The 26,104-nt window shown below is 46.0% G+C and overlaps 1 protein-coding gene across 10 annotated transcripts; it reads left to right on the forward strand.

The window, feature by feature from the left end:
- LOC140895157 (zinc finger and SCAN domain-containing protein 29-like) lies at positions 1-25,840 on the forward strand. Of its 10 annotated transcripts, none has more exons than XR_012154128.2 (6): positions 1-193; positions 397-711; positions 16,804-16,919; positions 23,556-23,643; positions 24,097-24,430; positions 25,155-25,840. XR_012154128.2 is itself a non-coding variant. In XM_073304561.1 (2 exons), exons 1-2 carry the CDS (start codon positions 23,965-23,967, stop codon positions 25,283-25,285), a joined length of 654 nt encoding a protein of 217 aa, XP_073160662.1. In that variant the 5' UTR covers positions 23,652-23,964; the 3' UTR covers positions 25,286-25,840. The 10 variants fall into 10 exon arrangements, 2 of the variants coding, with proteins under 2 accessions (XP_073160662.1, XP_073160663.1); XR_012154130.2 differs by lacking the exon at positions 397-711 and adding an exon at positions 781-809; XR_012154127.2 differs by lacking the exon at positions 397-711 and having other exon boundaries at positions 2-193; positions 24,097-24,480.
- The last annotated feature ends 264 nt before the right edge of the window (positions 25,841-26,104 follow it).

The following is a 26,104-nucleotide window of genomic DNA, read 5'->3' on the forward strand; positions in this document are numbered from 1 at the left end:
GCCCCGCCGCCGCGAGCGGGGGGCGTGGCGGCCTCTCTCGCTCCGCCGGGCCGCCGCCCGCGGGGGGAGCCGTGTCAGCCCCGACCCGCAGGAAGGCGAGGGAGTCCCTGGGGCGCCTGAGAGGCGGGCGCGGCGGCGGCGGCGGGGGCGCGCGCGCGCTCTCCTGGGCTGGAAGCCCGCGTGACGGGGGCAGGTACGGGAGCGGGTGTGGAGGCGTGAGGGGAGCGGGGAGAGAAGTTGGGGGGGAGGAGGGGGGGTTAAGGTTTTTGTAGTGACCCAGCCACGCCCCGTCTTTACTCAGGCCCAGTCTGACGGTGTCTCGTCGGCGCATTAATTCCAGGGCTGCAGCTTCTGTTTCTGAAGAAAAAAAAAATTTTTTTTTTTTTTTTTTTTGAGTTTCCAGAATTGCCCCGTTGAGGTCCGTTGTTGGGCGCTCCTGGCGTGAGGGACGAGGCGTTGCCTTGGGTCAGAACCTGTCTTGGAGGCGAAGCGAGGAGCAGGGTGCCCTGGTCCGGTCTCGGCCTGGCCCAAGACGGGCAGCAGGGAGCCTGCAGGTTCCCTCACGCAGGGGCCTCTCCCAACACGCTGCGTGGTGGCCTTCCCGTGCAGCCACCCACCCTTGCTGGTGGCCCTGCTGTCATTTTCCCCTAAAGTCCTTAATTAACTTCAGGAAAAACAAATCGAGATGCACATACGCGCCTCCAAATCATGGTAAACGTATCGAATCTTTTTGCAGACTCCATAATAAAGATAATGTATAGGTGTCTCTCTTCTTTACAGGGCCTAAACAGAACAGAAACACAAATAAGGTGCTCTGCAGGTTCTTTGTCTTTTTTGGTGTTGCTTCTTTTCCTTTTTTTGGGTTGCTTTTTTAAAAAGACTTGCGAGCTAGTAAGTCTGCTGCTGTGAAAAGTGATATTAACAAACCTACAAATTTCAGAGTAACAGCCGTTAGTCTGTATTCGCAAAAAGAAAAAGGAGGACTTGTGGCACCTTAGAGACTAACCAATTTATATGAGCATAAGCATCTGATGCAGTGAGCTGTAGCTCATGAAAGCTTATGCTCAAATAAATTGGTTAGTCTCTAAGGTGCCAAACATACAAATATCACTTTTCACAGCAGCAGACTTACTCAGTCCTGGCAAGCCTGGGGACAAATTAAGCCCTGGCTGGGGAGGTGGGTAGGGGGGAAGGGGAATGCATGACAGGCTGGCAGAGGCAGCAGGGGGTGAGCCCCATGATCAGAGCCTTCTGCCTGCCCCTCCAGAGCTGGAGCCCAACCCTACATCTCCAGGAAGGTGGGGAACTTACTAGTTACCTCCTCCTCCAGTATTTGTGTCTCCCGAGAGAGGCAGGATCCAATCCCTGCTGGTGGCCCTTGTGGAGGGACCACTGCTTCACTTTCTCCCCCAGTCACTGCCCAGGAGTCTGTGGCTGTAAGAAAAGCCTCTGGTGGCCATATTTGAGAAATGCTGTCTTAATGGGCCCAGTGGTGTTTAATATATTAAAGATCATAAAAGGGGGGTGAGTAGTGAGGTAGCAAAGTTTGTAGATGGCACAAACTTATTTAGATTATTAAGGACCAGAGGATATTTTGAGGAATTTCAGAGGGATCCAACCACACTAGGTGAACAGGCAATGTGATAGGAAGTAAAATTTACATTAGAGGGAAAATTTAAATCAGTCATGCACATAATGAATTTCTTAATTAATTGTAACAACTCACTGAAGACTTCAGCTCAGTGTACAGCTGGGGTCAGAAAAGTAAACAAGATGACTTGTACTCCATGCTACAGAGGAAGGTGAAAACTCCCCAAGGTCTCTGCCAATCTGACGTGGGGGAAGATTCTTTCCCAACCCCAAATGTGATTAGTTTGATCTGGAGCACATGGATGAGACCCACCAGCTGGAAATCTGGGAAAGAATTTTCTGTAGTAACTCAGCTCTCCCCATCTGGTGTCCCATTGCCAGCTGTTGGAGATATTTGCTAATAGCAGTTGCGCATGGGCGGTATGCTTTTGTAGGCAGTCTCATTATGCCATTCCCTCCATAAATTTATTAAGCTCTGTTTTAAAACAGGTTAGGTTTTTTGTCCCACTGCTCCCCTTGGAAGGCTGTTCCAGAGCTTTACTCTGCTGATGGTTAGAAACCTTTGTCTAATTCCAAGCCTAAACTTATTGATGTCCAGTTTATATCCATTTGTTCATGTGCCAGCATTAGTCTTTAACGTAAAAAACTCCTCTCCCTCCCTGGTGTTTATCCCTCTGACATATTTATAGAGGGCAATCATATCTCCCCTCTGCCTTTGTTTGGTTAGGTTAAACAAGCCAAGCTTAAGTCTCCTCTTGTAAGGCAGGTTCTCCATTCCTCTGATGATCCTAGTACACCTTCTCCAGCACCTGCTCCAGTTTGAATTCATCTTTCTTAACCATGGGAGACCAGAATTGCACACAGGATTCCAGATGAGATCTCACCAGTGCCTTATATAATGGTAATAACACTTTCCTGTCTCTACTGGAAATACCTCACCAGATGCATTCTAGGATTGCATTAGCTTTTTTTCACAGCTAGATCACATTGGTGGCTCATAGTCATCTGGCGATCAACCAATACACTCAGGTCTTTCTCCTCCTCTGTTGCTTCCAACTGATATGTTTCTAACTTGTAGCAAAAATTGTTGTTGCTGGTCCGTAAGTGCATGACCTTGCACTTTACACTATTAAATTTCATCCTATTTCTATTACTCCAGTTTTCAAGGTCATCTAAATCTTCTTGTATGATATTCTGGTCCTCCTCCTTACTGACAATATCTCCCAGTTTTGTGTTAGCCACGTATTTTATTAGCAGACTCCCAACATCATTAATAAAATCATTTTGTGCCAACATCATTAATAAAAATGTTAAATAAGATTGGCCCCAAGACCCATCCTTGAGGAACTCCAATAGTAACCTCCATTCAGCCTGATAGTGCGCCTTCCAGCATGACTGACTGTAGTCTGCCCTTTAACCAGTTCCTTACCTTCCTTTTGATTCTTGTATTAATCCCCATCTTGTCCAATTTAAGTGAAAATTTCCCATGTGGAATTGTATCAAATGCCTTACTGAAATCCAGGTAGATTAGATCTACTGCATTTCCTTTGTCTAGAAAATGATTTCCTTCTCAAAGAAAGAGATCAGGTAGGTCTGGCATGATTTACCTTATGTAAATCATGTTGTATTTATCCCAATTACCATTTACTTCTATGTCCTTAACTACCCTTTCTTTCAAAATTTGTTCTAAGAATTTGCATATAATTGAGGTCAAACTACCTGGCCTGTAGTTTCCTGGATCAGTTCCCTCCCCCGCTTCTTATATATAGGTACTATATTTGAAATTCTCCAGTCATAAGGTAGAATCCCCGAGTTTACAGATTCATTAAAAATCTTTGCTATTAGGTTTGCAATTTCTTGTGCCGGTTCCTTTAATAATCTTGGGATGCAGATTAGCTCCCCCACCCCAGTTTGGTCCCATTAACTGTTTGAGTTTGGTTTCAGCTTGGATACAGTAATTTCTACTTCTGTATCCTTATTCCCATTGGCCACCATGCCTCTGCACCCAAAATCCTCATTACCCTTTTTAAAAACTGAGGCAAAATATTTGTTTACATGTTGTGCCGTGCCTAGATTATCTTCAATCTCGACCCCATCCTCCGGGTTTAGCAGTCCCACTGCTTTCCTTGTTTTCTTTTTATTTATATGGCTAAAAACCCTTTTATTATTGGTTTTGAGTTCCTTTGCAAGGTCCAACTCGGCTTGTTTTTTGGCAGTTCTCACTTTTCACCTGTGCTTTCTGACCTCCAAGAGTAGCTTCCATTCCTTGTAGGTTTTCTTTTAATCATAGAATCATAGACGATAAGGGTTGGAGGAGACATCAGGAGGCTATCTAGTCTAACCCCCTGCTCAACGCAGGACCAAGCCCAACTAAATCATCCCAGCCAGGGGTTTGTCAAGCTGGGCCTTAAAAACTTCTAAGGATGGAGATTCTACCACCTCCCTAGGTAACCCATTCCAGTGTTTCACCACCCTCCTAGTGAAATAGTGTTTCCTAATGTTCAACCTAGACCTCCCCCACTGCAACTTAACACCATTGCTCTTTGTTTTGTCATCTGCCACCACTGAGAACAGCCAAGCTCAATCCTCTCTGGAACCCCCCTTCAGGTAGTTGAAGGCTGCTATCAGATCCCCACCTCACTCTTCTCTTCTGCAGACTAAATAAGCCCAGTTCCCTCAGCCTCTCCTCATAAATCATATACCCCAGCCCCCTAATCATTTTTGTTGCCCTCCTCTTGACTCTCTCCAGTTTGTCCATATTCTTTCTGTAGTGTGGGGCCCAAAACTGGATGCAGTACTCCAGATGTGGCCTCACCAGTGCCGAATAGAGAGGAATTAATAACTTGTTTGAAATGTTTGCTCTTCCACTTTGGTCTGCAATCCTTCCCTATGATTTTTTTCCTGTTGTCTGAGATACAGGCAACAAGATGCAGGCTTCAGATAGTTTCTGCAACTTTGACAAACTAATTCCAAGACTCTTCCACATTCAGATCCTTGAGTTCTTCAATTCTTACGGGTATACCAGGCTGCTTGCACTCCTTAACATTCAACACCTTAACAAAGTAATTTGTAAACTTGTCTGACAATTCTTTCTGCATTTGGAAAGTTTATCGAAGCTCATTATCAACAACAAATTACTTGAATCAGCATGCCCAGGGTTTACTAGTAACATCTGTCTTGGAAGAGATTTCATGTCTTTTAAGGGTAAAAGCAATCTGTCTTGTCAAAAGCCAGAGTGGCTCCCAGTCCTCTGCAACTTTCAAAATGCTAATTACTGTTTGTCCTAATCTGGGGAAGGGGGTGCCTGACTACTCCTGGGGTAGGGGAGCATAGAGGAGAGGACAGCATCTGTGTGTTTATAAAGAAAGCTGCAGGACCTCAAATCTTCTCCCTACACATACATACTCTTTAAATGTACTGTTACATCTGCAGGTACAGCAGCAGCTGAGTCTTTCAAAGTCCCTTCTGCCTTTTCTCCCTGCTCCCTTTACTGCTCCTAAAGTAACCAGTTGGGGGAGCCATTCACATGGACAAAGCTCTTACAAGCCACCTTCCTCGAGCCCAAGCTTCTCAGTTCATTCTTGGGTGGCAGTAACAGATGCATTCCACACCCATTAACCTGCCACTTTCCAGCAAGTGCAGGGAATGTGGGAGCAGGAATTAAAGCCATAGGAGTAGGGACCACTGGGAAGAGGAACATACACACAAACGCTTGTAAAAGAGCAAAGTGAAGAAGGGAGGGAAAGACCAGGAAAATAAAAAGAAAAGGACAGACAGAGAGAAAATAGATGGTGAAAGGGGAGATGGAGGTGTTGGGATGTGTTGTAAAGGGACACTGGAGGGGTGGAAGCTGACCCAAGAAAAATTAAAGGTTGTGAATCACTAGCCTGAGTTCTAACTTCAGTTCATAAACAGCTAAACAACAATCTCCCAGTCACTGAGATAGGATGAATCTTCGGCTGCAAAAGGCAAATATTAAAGCATGTTTTCTACTAGGGGAAAATATGTGCTTTTACCTCTAGGGATAAAATTATACATGGAACAGCTTGGGGAAAAATGGCAATTAGATCAATACATTTCTTTATGTAAATGAAGTCCCTTTGAGTAATATTCATGGAAGGCTTTTTGAGGATAAGTAGCTTGGAGGGTTGTTATAGGGGATTGTTAAGATATATGTTGCATTATGAAAACAAGCTGAGACACATCTGGGGTTATAATGAGGTTGAATCAGGTGAAATGGCAGAATGTTGTGAAAAAAACAGTCTAAAGAATACACTTGTGTACAGGGAACAGTAACTGATTTGAAGTTTCAAGCCAATCGGGAGGAGGAGAGACATCTGTTCGTGACGAGTGGTTGGGGAGTTTCAGTGCAAAGTCAGGCAGTGTGAGAGGGGATGCCTTCTTTAAATCACACTTGCAAAAAAGAAAGAGTAATTTTTAAAATGGAAGTTACTGTGGTGCCATTCCAGACCTCCAGGCATCCATGTACCTGTGATATTCCTTCAGCAACAAACAACCTCTGTAGTGAGGGTAAAAAGCAGGAAGTTCTGAAAGGCTCCACTAGAGATTCTGAACAGCTATTAAAAAGGTGAAGTATTGTTTTAGACTCTTTATTTGTAATATAACATCTGCCACACCAAAAGGACTGTCCTTGGAAGAAGTGGCCCTGGGAAAGGGTTTGTCACCTGTAACTGTGGGCTGGGCTCCTGAAGGGGAGTGCAGTCTCTGTTCAGCTCTGATGGACATAATCTGGTGGGACAGAGGCTGACCAGCAACATATGCTGTGGAAGGGTACACAGAGATAAGAGAGCTCCCTTTTCTCCAGAAAGAATGACCAGAGAAGAGGAAAGCCTTGCTATGGATCACTCTGTGAACAGGGGTAGACTTGGATAGACCAGGGCTGCTGTCAGATCTTGCCAAGGAGGAGCTGACTGGGGGCTTGGTAGGACCTGCAGAAAGCAGCCTGAACAGTGCTGTAATCTACAGTCTACCAACAGGCTGCAGAAGTGGGGGAAGGATAAGACCCTGGACATTGAGACAGAGCTTGCAGAAAACCTAGGGTGAGCAGCTTCTTCCTTTTCAAGGTGCTAGCACAGGTTGGCTGGCCCTTTAAGAGGAATTGGGGACCTAGCAGTAAACCCTTAGCTGATCCTGTTCTGGATTCAGTTACAGGTAGTGATCCCAGCTGTGGAAGGGTCAGGGAGAGCCACAGAGAAAGGGAAGAGAGCAGGTTTCTGCTCTGATTGAAGGTAGGTGGAAGAGAGCCTATAGGGACCTGGTTATGTTCCTGTGGGGGTCTGGAAGCAGGGAGACTCCTGGGAGAAGTGGCTGGGATCCCTGGGGACTGCAGGCAGTGGGGAAACCTGCTGAAAGAAGGGCCTCCAGGAGAAAAGCCCTGGGAGGCAGTGCTCTGCTTAGGAAGCATAGAAGAACTCTGCGAGTAGGGGAGCGGAGCAGGGACCTTGAGCAGAGCTGAAGAGAGGCATAAGAATCCCTTATCTGTATTTTCAGTTGCACTTTTGTTCACCTGGAAGATGCATGAAATTAAAGGTAAGCTGGATGGAGGGTTAGGATATGGAAGATGCAGACAGATAGGCCATTATAGTGCCAAAGAAGTCGTCAGCCAGGGTGGTGGAGATGGAGACCCCTGCAATGCCATGCTCTGATGCCAGGTGGGCCATGGTGCTCTAACCAGAACTGCTTGCAGGGCCCATGGTTGGGCCTCCTAGGAGAGGAAGTACCCATACCCCCATTCCTCCTTCAGTGGAGTGAGAGCTGGTCCTAAACCCAGCAAGAACTGGAACTGCAGTGGCTGAAGAGCTTGGACTCCCTCCAGCCCGGGTAGGATGACTTTTGGAAACCGCTGCTACTAAGGGAGAAGGACCCTAGGAAGGGAGCTGTGGTCCAGAAAGGGTGAAGAACTATGTGTGTGTGTTTGTTTTTTGGGCTAAATTCAACTGTCCTGCCAGCTGAGAGGGAAACTGAGGCACAGTTGGGGGGGAGTAACCAAGGCACCAGCTGTTATTGAACAAGATTGCACCCCTTAAATCACCTCTTAGACAAATACAAAGGAAACTAATTAAAGGAAATACATAGGATACCAAATAAAGAACACCTGTCTCTTTAAATTCTGTATTTACTGAGTAATAGTCATCTTTAATTAATACCCATTAGTACTGAAATTATGCAAAAAGAAAACATACAGTGTAGTTCATGGTGACGTGGATTTTGAAGTCTGGTATTGTCAGGGTAAAGACACACTAAGGTAAATGGGCAGGTGAGAGGACGCTGGCTGAGTGCATAATACGTTGGTTTTCATACGGCTGTGCGTTATCGATATGTGTAGATAACGAGCGTACAAGAACTACTTTAAAAGAGCATTGTTTAGGTTGCAAAATCAAATACTTGAATCTAGGAAATGCTGGAATTATGGTTGTCTGTGTAACGTTAATTCTGCCCCCTTGTATATCCAACTTGTGTACTGAATGAGACAGGAGTTTTACGGAAAATATGTGGTCACATAATTGAAAGCTAATTTAATACAATCATACAAGTGGGCAGAATTAAGATTGGACTGGTAACTGTAAATCTGGTATTTGCTAGCTTTTGATCACCTGACTTTCCAATCTAAGGGCTTGTCTACACAAACACTTCATTCACAGCAAGCTGGGGTATAAATCTATCCCGCAATGGCCTGTCATGAACTAAGTGTTTGCATGGGCCCTTCTGCTCACTAGAAGTTCTGTATTGTGATTTGATCTACCCTGCTTTCAAACAGGCGTAGATTTCTACCGAGGGAATTCTTGAGCTACAGGATAACTATGCAGACTTTCAGCAGAAGAAAGCTGTTCATCTCAGAAGGGGGACAGCCCACTAGTGTCATGTGCTGGGTCTGGTCATAGTTAGGGGACACCTGGCCGGGATGTGTGCGTCTTGCTCTTCCACCCCAGTATGTGGGGGTCTCTTGCCTATCTGGTGCCTCCAAAGCTGGGGATGGGATGCGATGCGATGCTGGGGTCACGTTCTGGGTACAGAAAGTTTGGTTTGGGGCAGACTGTGTGCATTGCTTCTGCTACTGCTGTAGTGGTGATGTGACCCGGGCTCTTGTTCTAGTGTGTGCCAGCATTTTCCTGAGGAAAACAAGCAAGAGAAGGGAAATAGTGATCAATACTTTATAACTCAGCTAAACCTCGATGGAATTTCATGAGACAAAGAAAAGGCACTTCTTTAGCCCGAGGCTACCTCCATGCCAGATTTCAGAGACCATCCTCAAACAATGGAGGTATTAGATCTTCCCAGAAAAAGGTCTCAAGCATCTTTTATAATCAAAGGTGCTGAGCTACCTAATATAGTTTCTACCAGTTCCTCCTATAACGTATCTGATGGTGCCTGGTTTTCAGGCACAGAGATGTCCAAGTGTCATTCATTGCATTGGTAGTTATCTGTGGGCTCTATAGTAAGACCAGGAGGAAACAAGTCTCACAAGTAGGCCCTTAGAATTTCAAGAATGTAAATTTTGAAAGCTGTAAATATTTTGACTGTGTCCTTTTCCTTCTACGTTTATGGTCACTCGGATACAGTCATAGTCTCTTGGGGCAGAGGCTGTCTGTATGTGTTGTACTGCACCTCAGACAATGAGGCCCTGATCTCAGTTAGGACTCCTGGGCACTATTTTAAGATACACATGTTGTTGTTTTTTTAAAATACCCTCCTAGTAAACATTCCTCCACCCTCTACAAAGCAAGGCTAACCCAGGACTGTTGTGTGCATTTAATGTGACTCTAATTCTTCAAGATATTCAGCTTTTCTTTGACATGTGAATGGTTCTAAAGAATAATGTGCTGCCTTTCTGCACCTCAGTTATCTCCAGTTCCACAAGATTTCCTGGACACCGTGTATTTGAATTGTAATTTGGACATGTTTCTGGCAACAGATGTTGGTCTCATGCTCACATGAGAGAACTAAAAAGAGAACTAGTGAGTTGGTTACCACTGACACATTTGGATTATGAGGTAACTAGAATGCAGTGCACATTCGTAATCTACACAAAAGGTAATATTGGCGTAGGTCGGGGCGGGGGTGTTTGGTTTTTTAAAGGTGCTGAACAGCCACAACTTCAGTTGAAGTTAGTGGTGGCTGCTGATGCTCAGAATCTCCAAAAATCAAACACACACAGCTCATCAGGGTGAGAAGGCAATCAATTTAAAAACACCTAATCCTACCCTACATGTGCAATCAACTCACAGGTTTCAGAGGAACAGCCGTGTTAGTCTGTATTCGCAAAAAGAAAAGGAGGACTTGTGGCACCTTAGAGACTAACCAATTTATTTGAGCATGAGCTTTCGTGAGCTACAGCTCACTTCATCAGATGTTTACCGTGGAAACTGCAGCAGACTTTATATACACACAGAAATCATGAAACAATACCTCCTCCCACCCCACTGTCCTGCTGGTAATAGCTTATCTAAAGTGATCAACAGGTGGGCCATTTCCAGCACAAATCCAGGTTTTCTCACCCTCCACCCCCCCACACAAATTCACTCTCCTGCTGGTGCTAGCCCATCCAAAGTGACAACTCTTTACATAATCAAGTCGGGCTATTTCCTGCATAGATCAAGGTTTTCTCACATCCCCCCCACCCCCATACACACACAAACTCACTCTCCTGCTGGTAATAGCTCATCTAAACTGACCATTCTCCAGGTTTAAATCCAAGTTAAACCAGAACATCTGGGGGGGGGGGTAGGAAAAAACAAGAGGAAACAGGCTACCTTGCATAATGACTTAGCCACTCCCAGTCTCTATTTAAGCCTAAATTAATAGTATCCAATTTGCAAATGAATTCCAATTCAGCAGTTTCTCGCTGGAGTCTGGATTTGAAGTTTTTTTGTTTTAAGATAGCGACCTTCATGTCTGTGATTGCGTGACCAGAGAGATTGAAGTGTTCTCCGACTGGTTTATGAATGTTATAATTCTTGACATCTGATTTGTGTCCATTTATTCTTTTACGTAGAGACTGTCCAGTTTGACCAATGTACATGGCAGAGGGGCATTGCTGGCACATGATGGCATAGATCACATTGGTGGATGTGCAGGTGAACGAGCCTCTGATAGTGTGGCTGATGTTATTAGGCCCTGTGATGGTGTCCCCTGAATAGATATGTGGGCACAATTGGCAACGGGCTTTGTTGCAAGGATAAGTTCCTGGGTTAGTGGTTCTGTTGTGTGGTATGTGGTTGTTGGTGAGTATTTGCTTCAGGTTGCGGGGCTGTCTGTAGGCAAGGACTGGCCTGTCTCCCAAGACTTGTGAGAGTGTTGGGTCATCCTTTAGGATAGGTTGTAGATCCTTAATAATGCGTTGGAGGGGTTTTAGTTGGGGGCTGAAGGTGACGGCTAGTGGCGTTCTGTTATTTTCTTTGTTAGGCCTGTCCTGTAGTAGGTAACTTCTGGGAACTCTTCTGGCTCTATCAATCTGTTTCTTTACTTCTGCAGGTGGGTATTGTAGTTGTAAGAAAGCTTGACAGAGATCTTGTAGGTGTTTGTCTCTGTCTGAGGGGTTGGAGCAAATGCGGTTGTATCGCAGAGCTTGGCTGTAGACGATGGATCGTGTGGTGTGGTCAGGGTGAAAGCTGGAGGCATGCAGGTAGGAATAGCGGTCAGTAGGTTTACGGTATAGGGTGGTGTTTATGTGGCCATTGTTTATTAGCACTGTAGTGTCCAGGAAGTGGATCTCTTGTGTGGACTGGACCAGGCTGAGGTTGGTGGTGGGATGGAAATTGTTGAAATCATGGTGGAATTCCTCAAGGGCTTCTTTTCCATGGGTCCAGATGATGAAGATGTCATCAATATAGCGCAAGTAGAGTAGGGGCTTTAGGGGACGAGAGCTGAGGAAGCGTTGTTCTAAATCAGCCATAAAAATGTTGGCATACTGTGGGGCCATGCGGGTACCCATAGCAGTGCCGCTGATCTGAAGGTATACATTGTCCCCAAATGTGAAATAGTTATGGGTAAGGACAAAGTCACAAAGTTCAGCCACCAGGTTAGCCGTGACATTATCGGGGATAGTGTTCTTGACGGCTTGTAGTCCATCTTTGTGTGGAATGTTGGTGTAGAGGGCTTCTACATCCATAGTAGCCAGGATGGTGTTATCAGGAAGATCACCGATGGATTGAAGTTTCCTCAGGAAGTCAGTGGTGTCTCGAAGGTAGCTGGGAGTGCTGGTAGCGTAGGGCCTGAGGAGGGAGTCTACATAGCCAGACAATCCTGCTGTCAGGGTGCCAATGCCAATCAACTCACAGGGATTGATCAAACTGATCAGCTGGGTACCTCAAAGCCCAGTAACTTGCATTTGTTACCTCCTGTATTATTTAAACCCTTTTAGGCATACTTCATCCCCTTGTATTGCTACTAAATAGTGTCTTAACATCTTCTAAATTGTGATCTCTAGACTATAAGCTCTTTCTGTGTCTCATGTGTGGAAATTACCTTGCACATTGCAATTGCTACTGGAATAGAAATAATATCTCAGATTCACAGTGTAAAACTATTGTTGGTAGAACAAGTTCACCCTACAATTAATGTGTTAATAACAAATATATAAAAGCTGCAAAAAGGATGCTGAAGTTCTAAAGTTAAGCATCAAATATCATGAGACACATGATAAAACAGCAAGAGTTGGCGTCTCTGTGAGACTTTCAAGTAGACAAGCTTAGCACACTTCTGCTAACTTGGCTATATGTGAGTTTGCTTCAGTCACCTGCTAAAATACCTGACTTCGGAATATGAAGGCAGTTCTTGCCATGGTTACAAAATGTGTGGGCCACACATTATTTATCCAACCACTGAGCTTTTTGTCAAGTCCTTTATAGTGTTGACCAACTGGCAGATACAACTACACCCAAGTTAGATTTCCTTTTGTTGAATAACTATAATTGTTTTAACAATCATCAGAGGGGTAACCGTGTTAGTCTGGATCTGTAAAAGTGGCAAAGAGTCCTGTGGCACCTTATTTACTAACAGACGTATTGGAGCATAAGCTTTCGTGGGTGAATGCATGCATCCGACGAAGTGGGTATTCACCCATGAAAGCTTATGCTCTAATACGTCTGTTAGTCTATAAGGTGCCACAGGACTCTTTGCTGGTTTTAACAATGAAAGCACATCAATAACTAAAATCTAACCTTACACTTTAAAGGGCCAAATTCTGCTCTGATGCACAGGGGGGGCTCTCAGTTAAAGTCTCATTAACCTATAATTGCAGATCCTGGAAGGCTGCTTTCTAGTACCAGTAGCTTTGGACTAATAAATATACTTAACCTCTTGTATGTAACATAAAATAAAGGACTTTCTGTCTGTCAAAGGTGTATAAGTGAGAAGTAAATCTTCCTGGAGCCATCCAACACCTACCTAGTCATGTGAGCATAAATAAGTGGGTGCATCAGTACAACCTGTAAGTTTGGGAAGCTCACACTGTATGATTTCACAGAGTGGCTTTTCTTTTTTTTCCCTTTTATTGTCTTTGGGACCAATCCTGGGAGAGGCTTAGCACTCTTGGCTCCCATGGAAGACAACAGGAGTTGAGGACACTCAGCACCTCACAGGATTAGGCTATTTGAGTGTCATGATTATGCCAAATTTGTCTAATCCCTCCCAGAACTCCTCCGTATGCACCCCCAATGCAATTTGACTGTGTTTTTGTATGACAAAATTCTTTCACTCAAGGAAAACTAGAGCTACTGTAGTAATTTACTAAAATCCGTTTAATCTAAAGTAAACAGTATGACTAAGACTCTTAAACAGGGGTTTCAGTAGGAATCTTCGTGTTTTAGTTAACTGTGTCACAGTTCAGCGTCTCAGAGGAACAGCCGTGTTAGTCTGTATTCGCAAAAAGAAAAGGAGGACTTGTGGCACCTTAGAGACTAACCAATTTATTTGAGCATGAGCTTTCGTGAGCTACAGCTCACTTCATCAGATGTTTACCGTGGAAACTGCAGCAGACTTTATATACACACAGAAATCATGAAACAATACCTCCTCCCACCCCACTGTCCTGCTGGTAATAGCTTATCTAAAGTGATCAACAGGTGGGCCATTTCCAGCACAAATCCAGGTTTTCTCACCCTCCACCCCCCCACACAAATTCACTCTCCTGCTGGTGCTAGCCCATCCAAAGTGACAACTCTTTACATAATCAAGTCGGGCTATTTCCTGCATAGATCAAGGTTTTCTCACATCCCCCCCACCCCCATACACACACAAACTCACTCTCCTGCTGGTAATAGCTCATCTAAACTGACCATTCTCCAGGTTTAAATCCAAGTTAAACCAGAACATCTGGGGGGGGGGGGTAGGAAAAAACAAGAGGAAACAGGCTACCTTGCATAATGACTTAGCCACTCCCAGTCTCTATTTAAGCCTAAATTAATAGTATCCAATTTGCAAATGAATTCCAATTCAGCAGTTTCTCGCTGGAGTCTGGATTTGAAGTTTTTTTGTTTTAAGATAGCGACCTTCATGTCTGTGATTGCGTGACCAGAGAGATTGAAGTGTTCTCCGACTGGTTTATGAATGTTATAATTCTTGACATCTGATTTGTGTCCATTTATTCTTTTACGTAGAGACTGTCCAGTTTGACCAATGTACATGGCAGAGGGGCATTGCTGGCACATGATGGCATAGATCACATTGGTGGATGTGCAGGTGAACGAGCCTCTGATAGTGTGGCTGATGTTATTAGGCCCTGTGATGGTGTCCCCTGAATAGATATGTGGGCACAATTGGCAACGGGCTTTGTTGCAAGGATAAGTTCCTGGGTTAGTGGTTCTGTTGTGTGGTATGTGGTTGTTGGTGAGTATTTGCTTCAGGTTGCGGGGCTGTCTGTAGGCAAGGACTGGCCTGTCTCCCAAGACTTGTGAGAGTGTTGGGTCATCCTTTAGGATAGGTTGTAGATCCTTAATAATGCGTTGGAGGGGTTTTAGTTGGGCACTAGGTGGTGCTGGTTTCCATTGTGCTTTGCCGTCATGAACACAAGAACACAACTGAAGCAAGACTTTTCATCTGTATTGAAGTGCTATAAAACTCTATTGCAAACAATGCCCATCAATTACGGCGTAAGTACTAGGTTAAAATTAACTTAATCAGCAATTAAGAACTGATTAATCCTTTTTAAGGGTTAAGAGATTCAAGGAGAGTGCACTGGGCTATAAGCAATTATGCTGAAATCGTGCTAATTTTTTGTTTTCCCAACCTGTTATGTTAATGGTCACTGCTGCTTTCTGCTTTTGAGTTGGAATACAAGAAAATAGTAGACTTGGAATTGGGATGCCTTGGTTATAGTGGTATGTTGTTCTGCCCCTTGAGCAAGTAGAATGAAAGACATCAAAATGCTACGGGTATCCTACTTATGATTTGGTGAAACCTTTTGTTTTGAGGCTTGGTACCTGAATTTTCATGGTGATGTGGGTTATCTACAACACCTCAATCTATTAATTCAATTGCGTGGTACAATTGGCTTCTCTGCTGAAAAGCTTACTCGTGTGTACAGATCAGAGCTCTGAGTGTGACATCTGTGATGGCATGGAGGCTTCATTTTCTGTAATGGAGGCAGAATGTGCTGTGGTGAAAAGTAATTAGGAAGGAGCCCCACTCCTGCCTTCTTTATAATGACTCAAATGGTTTAGAGCGCTTGCACCAAACGGGATTAGAATCCTCAGGTTTGAGTGCAGGAATACAGCTACCTGAATATTCAGCTTCCTTGTGCTCTGTGTTCTTAGCTAGTGGTTTTGATTCCTGGTTGATTTTTCTTGTAGTCTAAGAAAGCTACAAATTAAAAGCATCCCAGACTATTGGTATACTAGGTAACCTCTGGTATCTCTGACTAAATCTATAAAGGGCTTTTGTAGTCTCAGACACTCCAGAAAAATGCTAGCTGTTCCATCTCTTTTTGGCCCAACTCATCAACAGGAGAAATAATTAAATCACATGGATCTGAAAATATTTCGGTCATATTTAAGAATCCAAGAGGGTTTTTAAAGGCAGGGACAGATGGAACTTCCCTATTCAATGCATGCTGGGGTGCAGGAGGTCAGATAGGGCCCAGGCCAGGTCACTGTCCTGCCTGTGGGTATGTGGGGAGCTCTGCTTTACATGTAGCCAGGGTGCTCTTTTGGTCCTACATCTCCATGAGCTCCAGCCCCGCTGCTGGTGGGAGTGACATCCCCAGCCCTGCTCCCAGTTCTGGGGTCTTGGCTTGGCAGGTCAGCTTGGGCCCACCAGGATGTTGGTGACGATGCCAGTGGGATCAGGGCCCAGCCAGGGAGGGCAAGCAGCTCCCCATGCTATCTATGGTGGGCCCCAAACCTGAGCTGTGCTGTGACTCTGTGCTCCAGGTCCACTCACACAAATTGGGCTGTCTCACTGCTCCGTCATGACAGAGGAGCAGCTGGGCCAATCCTGTGTGGTGTTGCAACTTGGCACACAGGATCGCAATGCCGCTTGCTCAGACGGCCAGCTTCCCTTTCAGTTTGGGTGGCATTGTGACCCTCTGCCCTGTGTTGCAGGTCACCACTCTGACCTAGCCTGATTTCTGTGGATGCAGTTGCACCCAGGGACCCCAGCTAAAGCCACCTTTGTGTAAAGGACACCCTATAGCAGAAATTTGGCAGGTTTTTTGTATTATAAATAAGATTCTGCAAGTTAATATTGGAAAAGCAGCAGTTTGGTTGACCCAAGGCCTAGAAGGACTGTCCACGTAGATTATGCATTAACCTATTAATCACATGAGCTTTATACAGCTCTGATCTCATTTATGTATCACTAAAATAGTAATTGTTGTGGGTCATTATTGTGTCCATAGGGCCATAGTCGTGCTGATAAAGAGAGCAGGGCTGAGGATCCATTATTGTGCTACTCACAGCGTGCAAGGGACGGGAAAGCAGCCTGCTCTTCCTTGCTGGGGATCTCAGGCTTGGGGAGCCAGCTGTTTTAGGGCTGGTGTAGCCAACTCCTATGCCACCGGGCCTGCAGCTCCACCTTGTGAAGGGTGAGAGAGGTGAGTTAAGGAGGGGCATGTCTGCAGCAAGCTGCGCTCCAGCAATCCACACCTCCAGGATGGCCCGTGGGCATAGTATAAAGCATCCTGGAAGCTTGAAGAAAATGGAGTCGTTCAACAAAAGGGCATCAAACTGGGTTGATGGGTTTTTTTTTCTTTTCCAGATTAAAGGGTCGCAGGGATGGGACACATCCCACACATTTCCCAAGAGATATGCTGGATCCGAGATGGCAATCTAATGGATGCTAGAGATGGAGAATTGAACACATGAAGTCATCAGGTAACTCTGAGCTGGCCCTGTTGTTTGCGTTTTGAAATCAATAAGTTACTCGCAATTCCATAGGGGGAGAATCAAGCCCCAGGCACAGTAAATAAAAGCCAAGTTTTTTTGGCATATGATATGAGAAAATCACAAACAAAATTGATGTTAGCAGGATATAAACACAGACTAACTGCTACACTAAGAGTAGCTAGCTCGGTTCTAGGCTTAGTTACACAGTACACTGGTTATCTCAGCTGGGGTCTTCACCGATTGCTCTGTTCTTGCCAAACAGGCTGTTAACCAGGACTCCAGTACATTTCTTTGGAAGTCTGTGTGGCCTGCGTCCCATTAAAGTATCCTGTCTCCCCCTCTTGTTGGCGCATCCTATATCTCTCTCTGAGCTAGAAATCACTAGGAGTTACTTGTAACCTCGATAGTGGAGCCCTGGAATTGGATGTGGTGACGATAAACTGGGGCAATTGGTGCTGTCCAGCATGGGGAAATAAATTGGACATGTGTCCTGTCAGGAAGGAGAAATGAAATAACTGAGTTGCTGCTTGGTCAGAGGAGCTAAACAAGCCCTGAACAGTGCTGAGAGGAAGCTGAATTAGCGTTGTGTGGGCAGGTGCTGAAGGGTGTGATGGTCCCACTGAAATCAACGCGACGGTGCACATGCTTGAAAGTTAAGGGTGGACTGCTGGTTCAAGGCATCAAGATGAACAATCTCAGAGGTGTTGGGTCAGGTTACAAAATTATTAAACAAGATTTCGAGGACTGAAATTGTAAAATGAACATATGAAGGTGAAGTTTATACAAGCAGATACTTTATAACAGGGAAGCACAGTTTGGAATGGGAATGACTTGTTTTTGACCCCTGAGAATAGAAACACAGCTTCCAAAGTCAGAAATTTAACAATACACAGCAGTTGTGGTTATGTTTCCCTGTGCCAATACTGTGATTGCAAAAGGAAAGCGATGTAAAGACCAGATGTCCCAATCTCCAAGGAAAGCTTTCTCTAACAAAAATGCCCAGTTATGAAAACTAATAAAAAGACAAACCTTTTGGATACAAGAAAACATTTTAACACTAAGAATTAAAAAGGAGGAAATAACCAACTGGCAAGTGAAGTGCCAGGAAAACACTGCAGAAAGAACTAAATTCAAACAGCAGTGTGGCTTTTTCCAAATGTAGGGCAAGTTGCACAATGCTTTTTGGGCTGTGAATTGTCCTATCACCTGCAGTGGGGTTGCTTGTGAAAGCTCAATCACATGAGTAGGGCCCTACCAAATTCCTGGCCATGAAAATCGCCTCACAGACCGTGAAATCTGGTCCCCCCCCCCCCCCCCCGTGAAATCTGGTCTTTTGTGTGCTTTTAGCAAATACTCTACAGATTTCATGGGGCAGACAGTGTTTCTCAAATTGGGGGTCCTGACCCAAAAGGGAGTTGCAGGGGGGGGTCGCAAGATTATTTTAGGGGGGTCCTGGTGTTGCCACCCTTGATGCTGCTGGCGGGGGCTCTGCCTTCAGAGCTGGGCTCCCGGCCAGCAGCCACCACTTTCCAGCTGCCCAGCTCTGAAGGCAGAGCAGAAGTAGGGGTAGCCGTACCACAGTCCCCCCTACAGTAACTTTGTGACCACCCAGTTCAACTACAAGAGTAGAATTTGGCCCACTGTGCATATTACAATAAACACAATACCAACATACTGGATGCTTATCCTGTTTTTCTTGTGTCTGAACTGTATTAAGTGTCTGGCTAGACAGTTCTTGTCCCAAGGATCTTTAGTCTCCTACATTTACGTAATCCCACTGTGTTTAAAAAAGGGATAGTAATGCATCCTCACTGTACCACTTAGAGAATTGTCAGATTCAGTAGGGAGTCGGGGGTTAAAACATCCCTCTTCGCTTCCATGTTTGGTTTCTAGATGAATAGGGCTAGCAACTAATCAAAAAGGATGTAAAAAGTAATTTCATCGTTTGTATTATGAAAAAGTAGCAATCAACATGCAATTACACAACAAAATCCATACATAAAGCAAGTATCAGTCTAGTGAAAAAACTGAAATCAAATGTTATCTCCTCACCATCAAGAGCTACCTCAGCAGGGAAATAAAAAGGTTGGTTCTTTTTAATCACATCCCTGACAGTTAGCAGCACAGTGGATAGTTTATATATTGAGGGTTGCTGATTCAAACTACTCAGAGCATCAGAAGAGTTTGTGAGAAAATTCATTAGCCTGAGGGACTCTGCTTCATGGAGCCATTGTGTAGTCTGGGAAGGGGGTGAGGCAAATCTGTAATCAGAGAAGAAGTATGTTATGGATGATGTCCTTGTAAAGCCCGTGTCTAGGGTGACCCCGCTTGGCGTGACCTCCAGTGGCAGGCTGTGGCAGAACCAGTGGGTTAGACCCTCCACTGGTGTCTGGCCTTCAGCCCTCTGCTTGGGAAACTCAGCTGGCAAACCCCTCTTGCTGCTCTTCAGCCTTCCCCCAGGAAGCTCCTCCAGTTTATCCAGGGACCTCCCACAGTCTCCTAGCAGCTCTCACTTGCTGTTCTTTTGCTACAAGGCAGCTCTGACCCACCAGCACTTTCCTCCTTCTGTGACTCAGGTGTCCTCTCTTAAGCCAAACTGGGGTCAGCTGAGGAGTCATGGGTGCATTGACCTCTTCCCTCAGAGGGCCACTGTCACCCTGTGACACCCTTTACAAATAAGATACACAGGAGGCACCATCAGGGTCTGATGACTGGCTTCTCTTGCTCCTCCTCTGACCACTCTCCTACAGGCATTGGTATTTAGGGAACGGTGCTGGTGGCCCTCCTCCTCCTTTTGATGTCCATCACATGTACTCCCCCTGTGTGGGATGTCTCCCATGTACTTCCCTTTCCTTTCTGCTCCCCCCCAGCCCGAAGCTTGCTCCACATTCAGGAAGCCTCCCACCCCCCAAACACCCTTTCACTGGAGGAGAGAAACATGAGAGGCCCTCATGGTCTGGTCTCCTCCTTTCCTTCCCCAAAGGGAAGTGTGAGGAGGGGCTTCCTCTCCTGGGCCACTCACTTCTCCCTGTGAAGCAGAAGTGGCTTTTTCTGCCTTCACTCTCTTCCCTTGATGGAGGACCTGTACTAGGAGTTTGGGTTTTCTTGATGTTGCTCCACCCCCTGCATCCCAGGAGAGGAGAAGCAATGCAGCAGCTTTCAACAGCTTGATTGCTTTCCTTTTCTGCCTCTCCATCCCACTGCGTGTAGACGCTGCCTCCCTAAAAGCCCTGGGGCTGGAGTCACATCACTCAGCCTGATCACCTGCACTAATGGAGAGCTCAAGAAGGCAAGGCCTCTTGGGCCCAGCTTTTGCTTTCCTGAGTGCCCTGTGAGCCTTGCCTTAAATTGGAGACCAAGTGTGGTGTAGCATCGGTTGATGGGAATGGGGAGAAGAGGCGAGGACAGGCAATACGTGTTTTGGGTCTGATTTATTTCTTTTGAGCAGGCAGAAGAATGCCACTGTAGGAAAGAGCACCCTGTGTTAGGGTCACAACTGCCCTAGCTGAGAGCGCCACAATGGCTCAGCCATAGCCGAGGCAATCCTGTAACTCTGGTGTCCTCAGAACGCCACTTGCTCCTGCTGCCAGGTGGTGGCCAAAAGGTATCAGCCTCCCTCGTGTGACCCCCACCCAACTGGTAGTAGACCCAACTGGTAGGCTCATGGATGGCAGTGAGGACAAACCTGGGGATCCATCGTGAGGAGAAGCTCCTGGGGTTGGAGAGTGGAGTTGGCTGAGGGGAAATGGAGAGAGAAGCCACCTGGTACCAGCTCCAGCACCACTAGGCCTCAGTGCTGAGGTAGCTGTGCGTGTATCACCTCCCTCAAGCCAGCGGGGTGAGGCCCTGTGCCCTGCGGCAACTGGCAGCGCCACAAACGTTGGGCCCCACACGGAAACGTCTCTGTAACAGAGTCAGAAGCCCACGAAGGCTGTGCCTACATTTTGTTGAGTTACAACATCCTTCTCCTACCGATGGTTGGGTCTGCAGAGCGTGTTGGTGGCTATGGCTTGTGGGAGAGAAAGGTGAAAATGCCCTGGGCTTGCTGTCACTTACAAGAAGGTATTTTTGGTTCCATTTCACTTGCTGCACATACTATTTTCCTTCTTATCCCAGTCCCTTATTTTCCCCCATGCTGATGTAATAAACATGTTGCCTTGTGGGATGGCCGTTGGTAGGTGCTGAAACTGAAATGGATCATCTAAAGCAGTGTTTCTCAACCTTTTTGAGACCAGGAACTGATTTGCTGCCTTCCTAAACTGTGTCAGGGAGATCTTGGGGACTGGTGCTGGTCCACAGACTGGTCATTGAGAAACACTGATCTAGAGACTGTTAGAAGTTCTTCAAGTGGCCCTGCATGAAGTGGGGTTGGATTACTCCCTGGAGATCTCCGGCTGGAGTGGGTTACAGGATAAGGGCCAGTGAGCAAATGAATATGAAGGTTTGATGAGGGAGAAGCTGGAACGGCTAGAGAGAGATACAGGAGCCAGGCAACATGTAGCCGCACCCCGGCCTGGCTGGTGTGCACCTGGAGCCCAAGCAGTATGTTCTGAGGGGCTCACAAAAAGTGTCTCATTGCTACCCTTATTTTACCAGACTCCTTGTGCATCCTAGAGCAGTCAATGGAGGGATCTGTGGTCGCTCAGATACCTCGCTGAGTTACAAGAGCCTGGAGAGAATAGTCACATTTTTGTTGATCTCTTAGACCCCATTTTAATAAAATAGAACACTCTGTGTTTCGATTGTTGCAACATTTTGGTTTGTAAATTTTAATAATAAACGTGTCTTGTTTATTCTGTTTCCCTTTCTTTTGCTTCCACCTGCTTTCTTTTTTCTGTTCATTTTAAAATATCGCCACTCTCTGTTTAAAATATCTCTGTGGCCTAAAATCCATCCCAGCTTTCCAGGTAGAGGCAGTGGGAGCTAACTTAGATTGAATCCAGGAGTGATTTACATCAGGCCAAACTTTAACCCACGTCTCCTAACAGCTGGGCTGTATGGGTCATTACAGTTGCTTTCGCTTTGTCTATTACTTGCGTCATGCCTAAACTAAAAGAAAAAAAAGTGTAATGCCCAATTCATTCATTCATACTAAATCAGTTGAAGCCTGTCTCCAAATAAATTCCTGTAATTAGTTATTGCCATAGCAGTGAGCTTGTTCTGATTGACACTACACTCCAGGGGACTCTACTCAGCAGAAAGGTCCACTCTTGCAGATCCCTTTGCAGCATCAAGTTATGTGCTGGGCAATCTGAAATTTCATTTAAAAATATCTTTCTATAAAATAATAAAACTGCTCAGTGCTGACTTTCTTGCTGCATACAAAAGGCACAGTAAAGGAGGGAAGGCAACAATATTGCAACCTTAATTCTGCCCCTTATAGAATCACAGAAATGTAGGGCTGGGAGGGGCCTTGAGAAGTCATTAAGCCCACCCCCAGGCAGTGTGGCACAACCAAGTAAACCTGGACCATCCTTCAGAGGGGTTTGTCCAACCTGTTTTTAAAAACATCCAATGATGCGGATTCCACAACCTCCTTTGAAGCCTGTTAAAGAGCTTGACTACCCCCTATAATTAGAAAGCATTTCCTAATATCTAACCTAAATCTCTATTGCTGCAGATTAAACCCATTGCTTCTTGTCCTATCTTCAGTGGACATGGAGAACAATTGATCACCATCCTCTTTACAACAGCCCTTAACGTATGTGAAGACTCTTACCAGGTCCCCCCTCACTCTTCTTTTCTCAAGATTAAACATGCCCAGTTTTCTAACCTTTCCTTGTATGTCAGGTTTTCTAAATCTGTTATCATTTTTGTTGCTCTCCTCTGGATTCTCTCCACATTATCTGTATCTTTCTTAAAGTTTGGCACCCAGAATTGGACACAGTACTCCAGTTGATGCCTCACCAGTGCTGAGTGGAGCGGGACAGCTACCGCCCATGTCTTACATACAACAGTACTGTTAATTACCCCCTAGAACAATATTAGCCTTTTTTGTTGCTGCATCACATTGTTGACTCATATTCAATCTGTGATCCACTATAACTCTTAGATCCTTTTCAGCAGTCCTACCACCTCGCCAGTTATTCCCCATTTTGTAGTTATGCATTGGATTTTTAGCTTCCCAAGTGAAGTACTTTGCACTTGACTTTATTGAATTTCATCTTGTTGAATTCAGACCAATTCTCCAATTTGTCAAGGTCATTTTGAATTCTAATCCTGTCCTCCAAAGTTTTTGCTGCAGTTTGATGCAATCTGAAAACTTTATAAGCATACTCCACTCTATTATCCAAGTCATTAATGAAAATATTTAATAGTACCACACTCAGGACTGACTTGTGAGCTCCGTACTAGATACAACCTCCCAGTTTGACAATGAACCATTGATAAGTATAGTCTCTCAACCAGTTGTGTGCCCACTTGATAGTGATTTAATCTAGATGACATTTCCCTAGTTTGTTTATGACAATGCCATGTGGCCAGTAATCCCGTCAAAGAAGGAAATTTGGTTGGTTTGGCCTGATTTGTTCTTGACAAATACAAGTTAGCTGTTCTTTATAACCCTATTATTCTCCAGGTGGTTACAAACTGATTGTTTAATAGATTGTTCCAATATCTTTCCAGATATATAAGGGCTTGGCTACACTTGCGAGTTGCAGTGCAATAAAGGAGCCCCGGGCAAACTAGCTCACTACCCGTCCATGCTGGCAAGGTACGTAGAGCGCTCTGAGTCCATGACTACAGCGCTGCTGGTCTCCACCTTGGCGAGTGGAGTAACATTTGCTGCACCCCCACGGGAGCACCGCGTTGCCAGTGTGGACAACCTGGTCCATTAGTGCGCTCTGATCGGCCTCCAGAGGTGTCCCACAATGCCTGTTCTGGCCACTCTGGTCATCACTTTGAACTCTACTGCCCTGCCCTCAGGTGACCAACCATCAGACCTGCCCTTTAAATTCTCTGGGAATTTTGAAAATCCCCTTCCTGTTTGCTCAGCCAGGCATGGAGTGCTCTCAGTGCATCTTTCCAGGTGACCATGCCTCCACGAGCCAGGCGAACCCCAGCATGGAGCAATGGTGAGGTGCTGGACCTCATCAGTGTTTGGGGGGAGGAAGCTGTCCAGTCCCAGCTGCACTCCAGCTGTAGGAATTACGATACCTTTGGGCAGATATCGAGGGACATGATGGAAAGGGGCCATGACCGGGACGCACTGCAATGCAGGGTTAAAGTGAAGGAGCTGCGGAATGCCGGCTGCAAAGCGCGAGAGGCAAACCGCCACTCTGGTGCTGCCCCCGCAACCTGCCATTTCTACAAAGAGCTGGACGTGATACTTGGGGGCGACCCCACCTCCACTCCGAGTACCACCATGGACACTTCAGAGCCCAGTTCAACAAGGTGGGAGGAAGAGGAGCAAAGCGGGAGCGAGGGTGCTGAGGCAGAGGAAGACACCCCAGAATCCCTAGATGCATGTAGCCAGGAGCTGTTCTCAAGCCAGGAGGAAGGTAGCCAGTCGCGGCGGCCGGTGCTTGGGGAAGGACAAACACCAGAGGAGGTTCCCAGTAAACGGCTTTTATTTTGGGAAGAAAGTTATTTGGTGCGGGCTCTTAGGGCGAGGAGGGTTAGGGCTGTGCGCATGCCTAGATGCGGAGTAGGGCGTTGATGTGCTCTCTCACATCGTGGTAATCGGCCTCAGTGATTTCTGCCCAAGTTCTAGATGAGACCTTTGAAATGTGCTTGCACAGGTTTCGTGGGAGAGCCACTGTGGTCCTTGTCCCAGTAAGGCTAACTTGTCCATGCCACTGTGCCGTGAGGGGCCGGGGGACCATTGCTGCACACAGGCAAGCTGCATATGGGCCAGGGCAGAATCCGCATTGCAGTTGAAGGCCCTCCCTTGCTTCCCAGGTCACCCTCAGCAGCGAGATAGCTTCCAGGATGAACTCCTGTGGAAAATGTGGGGACAGTGTTCAGTATAGGGACCCCCTGCCGCTCTTGGCTCTCCCCAAGGCACAGAAACCCAGAGGACAGTACAGCCGTGAAACAATCAGTCACGCTTGACCCTGTGCTTACTCACCATTTTGAGACTTCTGTGGGTTATGTGCACTTGCTTTGGGACGGGCAAATGATGCTATTGTGTAGACTGTGCTTGCACTTAAGTACAGGGGAATCATTGCTCTGTCTGGTGTGAACAATGCTGCCTCTGGTAAGTGTTGCATTTTGCCTTTACAGATGCAACCGTGAGATCTCAGCCATCCGTGTTATCACAGGCCGAAAGACTCCAAAGAATCAGAAAGAGGCCACGTAGAAGCAAGGAAGACATGTTGCATGAAGTAATGCAGCATTCAAGTAATGAAAATTGAAAAGTGCAGGAGTGGCGGGACAGTGAAAGGAGGATCCGCCAGCAGAATGAGGAGCGCCGGCACAAAAGCGCGGTGCTCCGGCAGCAAAGCCCGGATCGGCTGATAAGGATAATGGAGCGCCAAGCAGACTCGATCCAGGCACTCGTAGCCACGCAGGCGGAGCACTACTGTGCCCGACCCCCCCTGCAGCCCTTGTCCCAAAGCTCTTTCCCTTGTGCCCCCATGTCACCTCCAACCCACTTTCCCCAACATCCAGGTTCTTACCACCACCAGCTGCCTCCAGCACCTGTAGCTTCACCACCCAGCCCTGAAAACTACGACCCTGACCCTCTGCACTCAACCCCCATCACCATGCAGTACAGCCATCCTGAAGTGCAGCACTCATTGCACAGCAATCCAGACAGGAAGGCTGAGTATGATAACAAGACATATGCAAATCTGTGATTGAACCGTTCCCCACCCCAGCCCCCTGCCCTTTCTGTTTCCCAGGCAGTTGTGTTTCTTTTCAGTAAATGAATTTTTCTTTTCAATAAATGGATTTTTTGTCTTTGAAAACATCCTTTATTATTGCATAAAGTAAAAGATACCTTAGCCCAGGAAAGAAACAGGCACTGCAAGTCAGCGTAGCAAACACAGATTCCTACTAACATTGGAACCACTGCACTTCACTCCTGTGTAGGGCACCAGACATTACTGGTGGCTATCAGCCTCAAATTGCTCCCTCAAGGCATCCCTAATCCTGGCAGCCCCACAATGGGCCCTTCTAATAGCCCTGCTCTCTGGCTGTTCAAATTCAGCCTTCAGGTGTTGAACCTCCGA

This window comes from Lepidochelys kempii, chromosome 10 (genome assembly GCF_965140285.1).
Source record: "Lepidochelys kempii isolate rLepKem1 chromosome 10, rLepKem1.hap1, whole genome shotgun sequence".
NCBI lineage: Eukaryota > Metazoa > Chordata > Testudines > Cheloniidae > Lepidochelys > Lepidochelys kempii.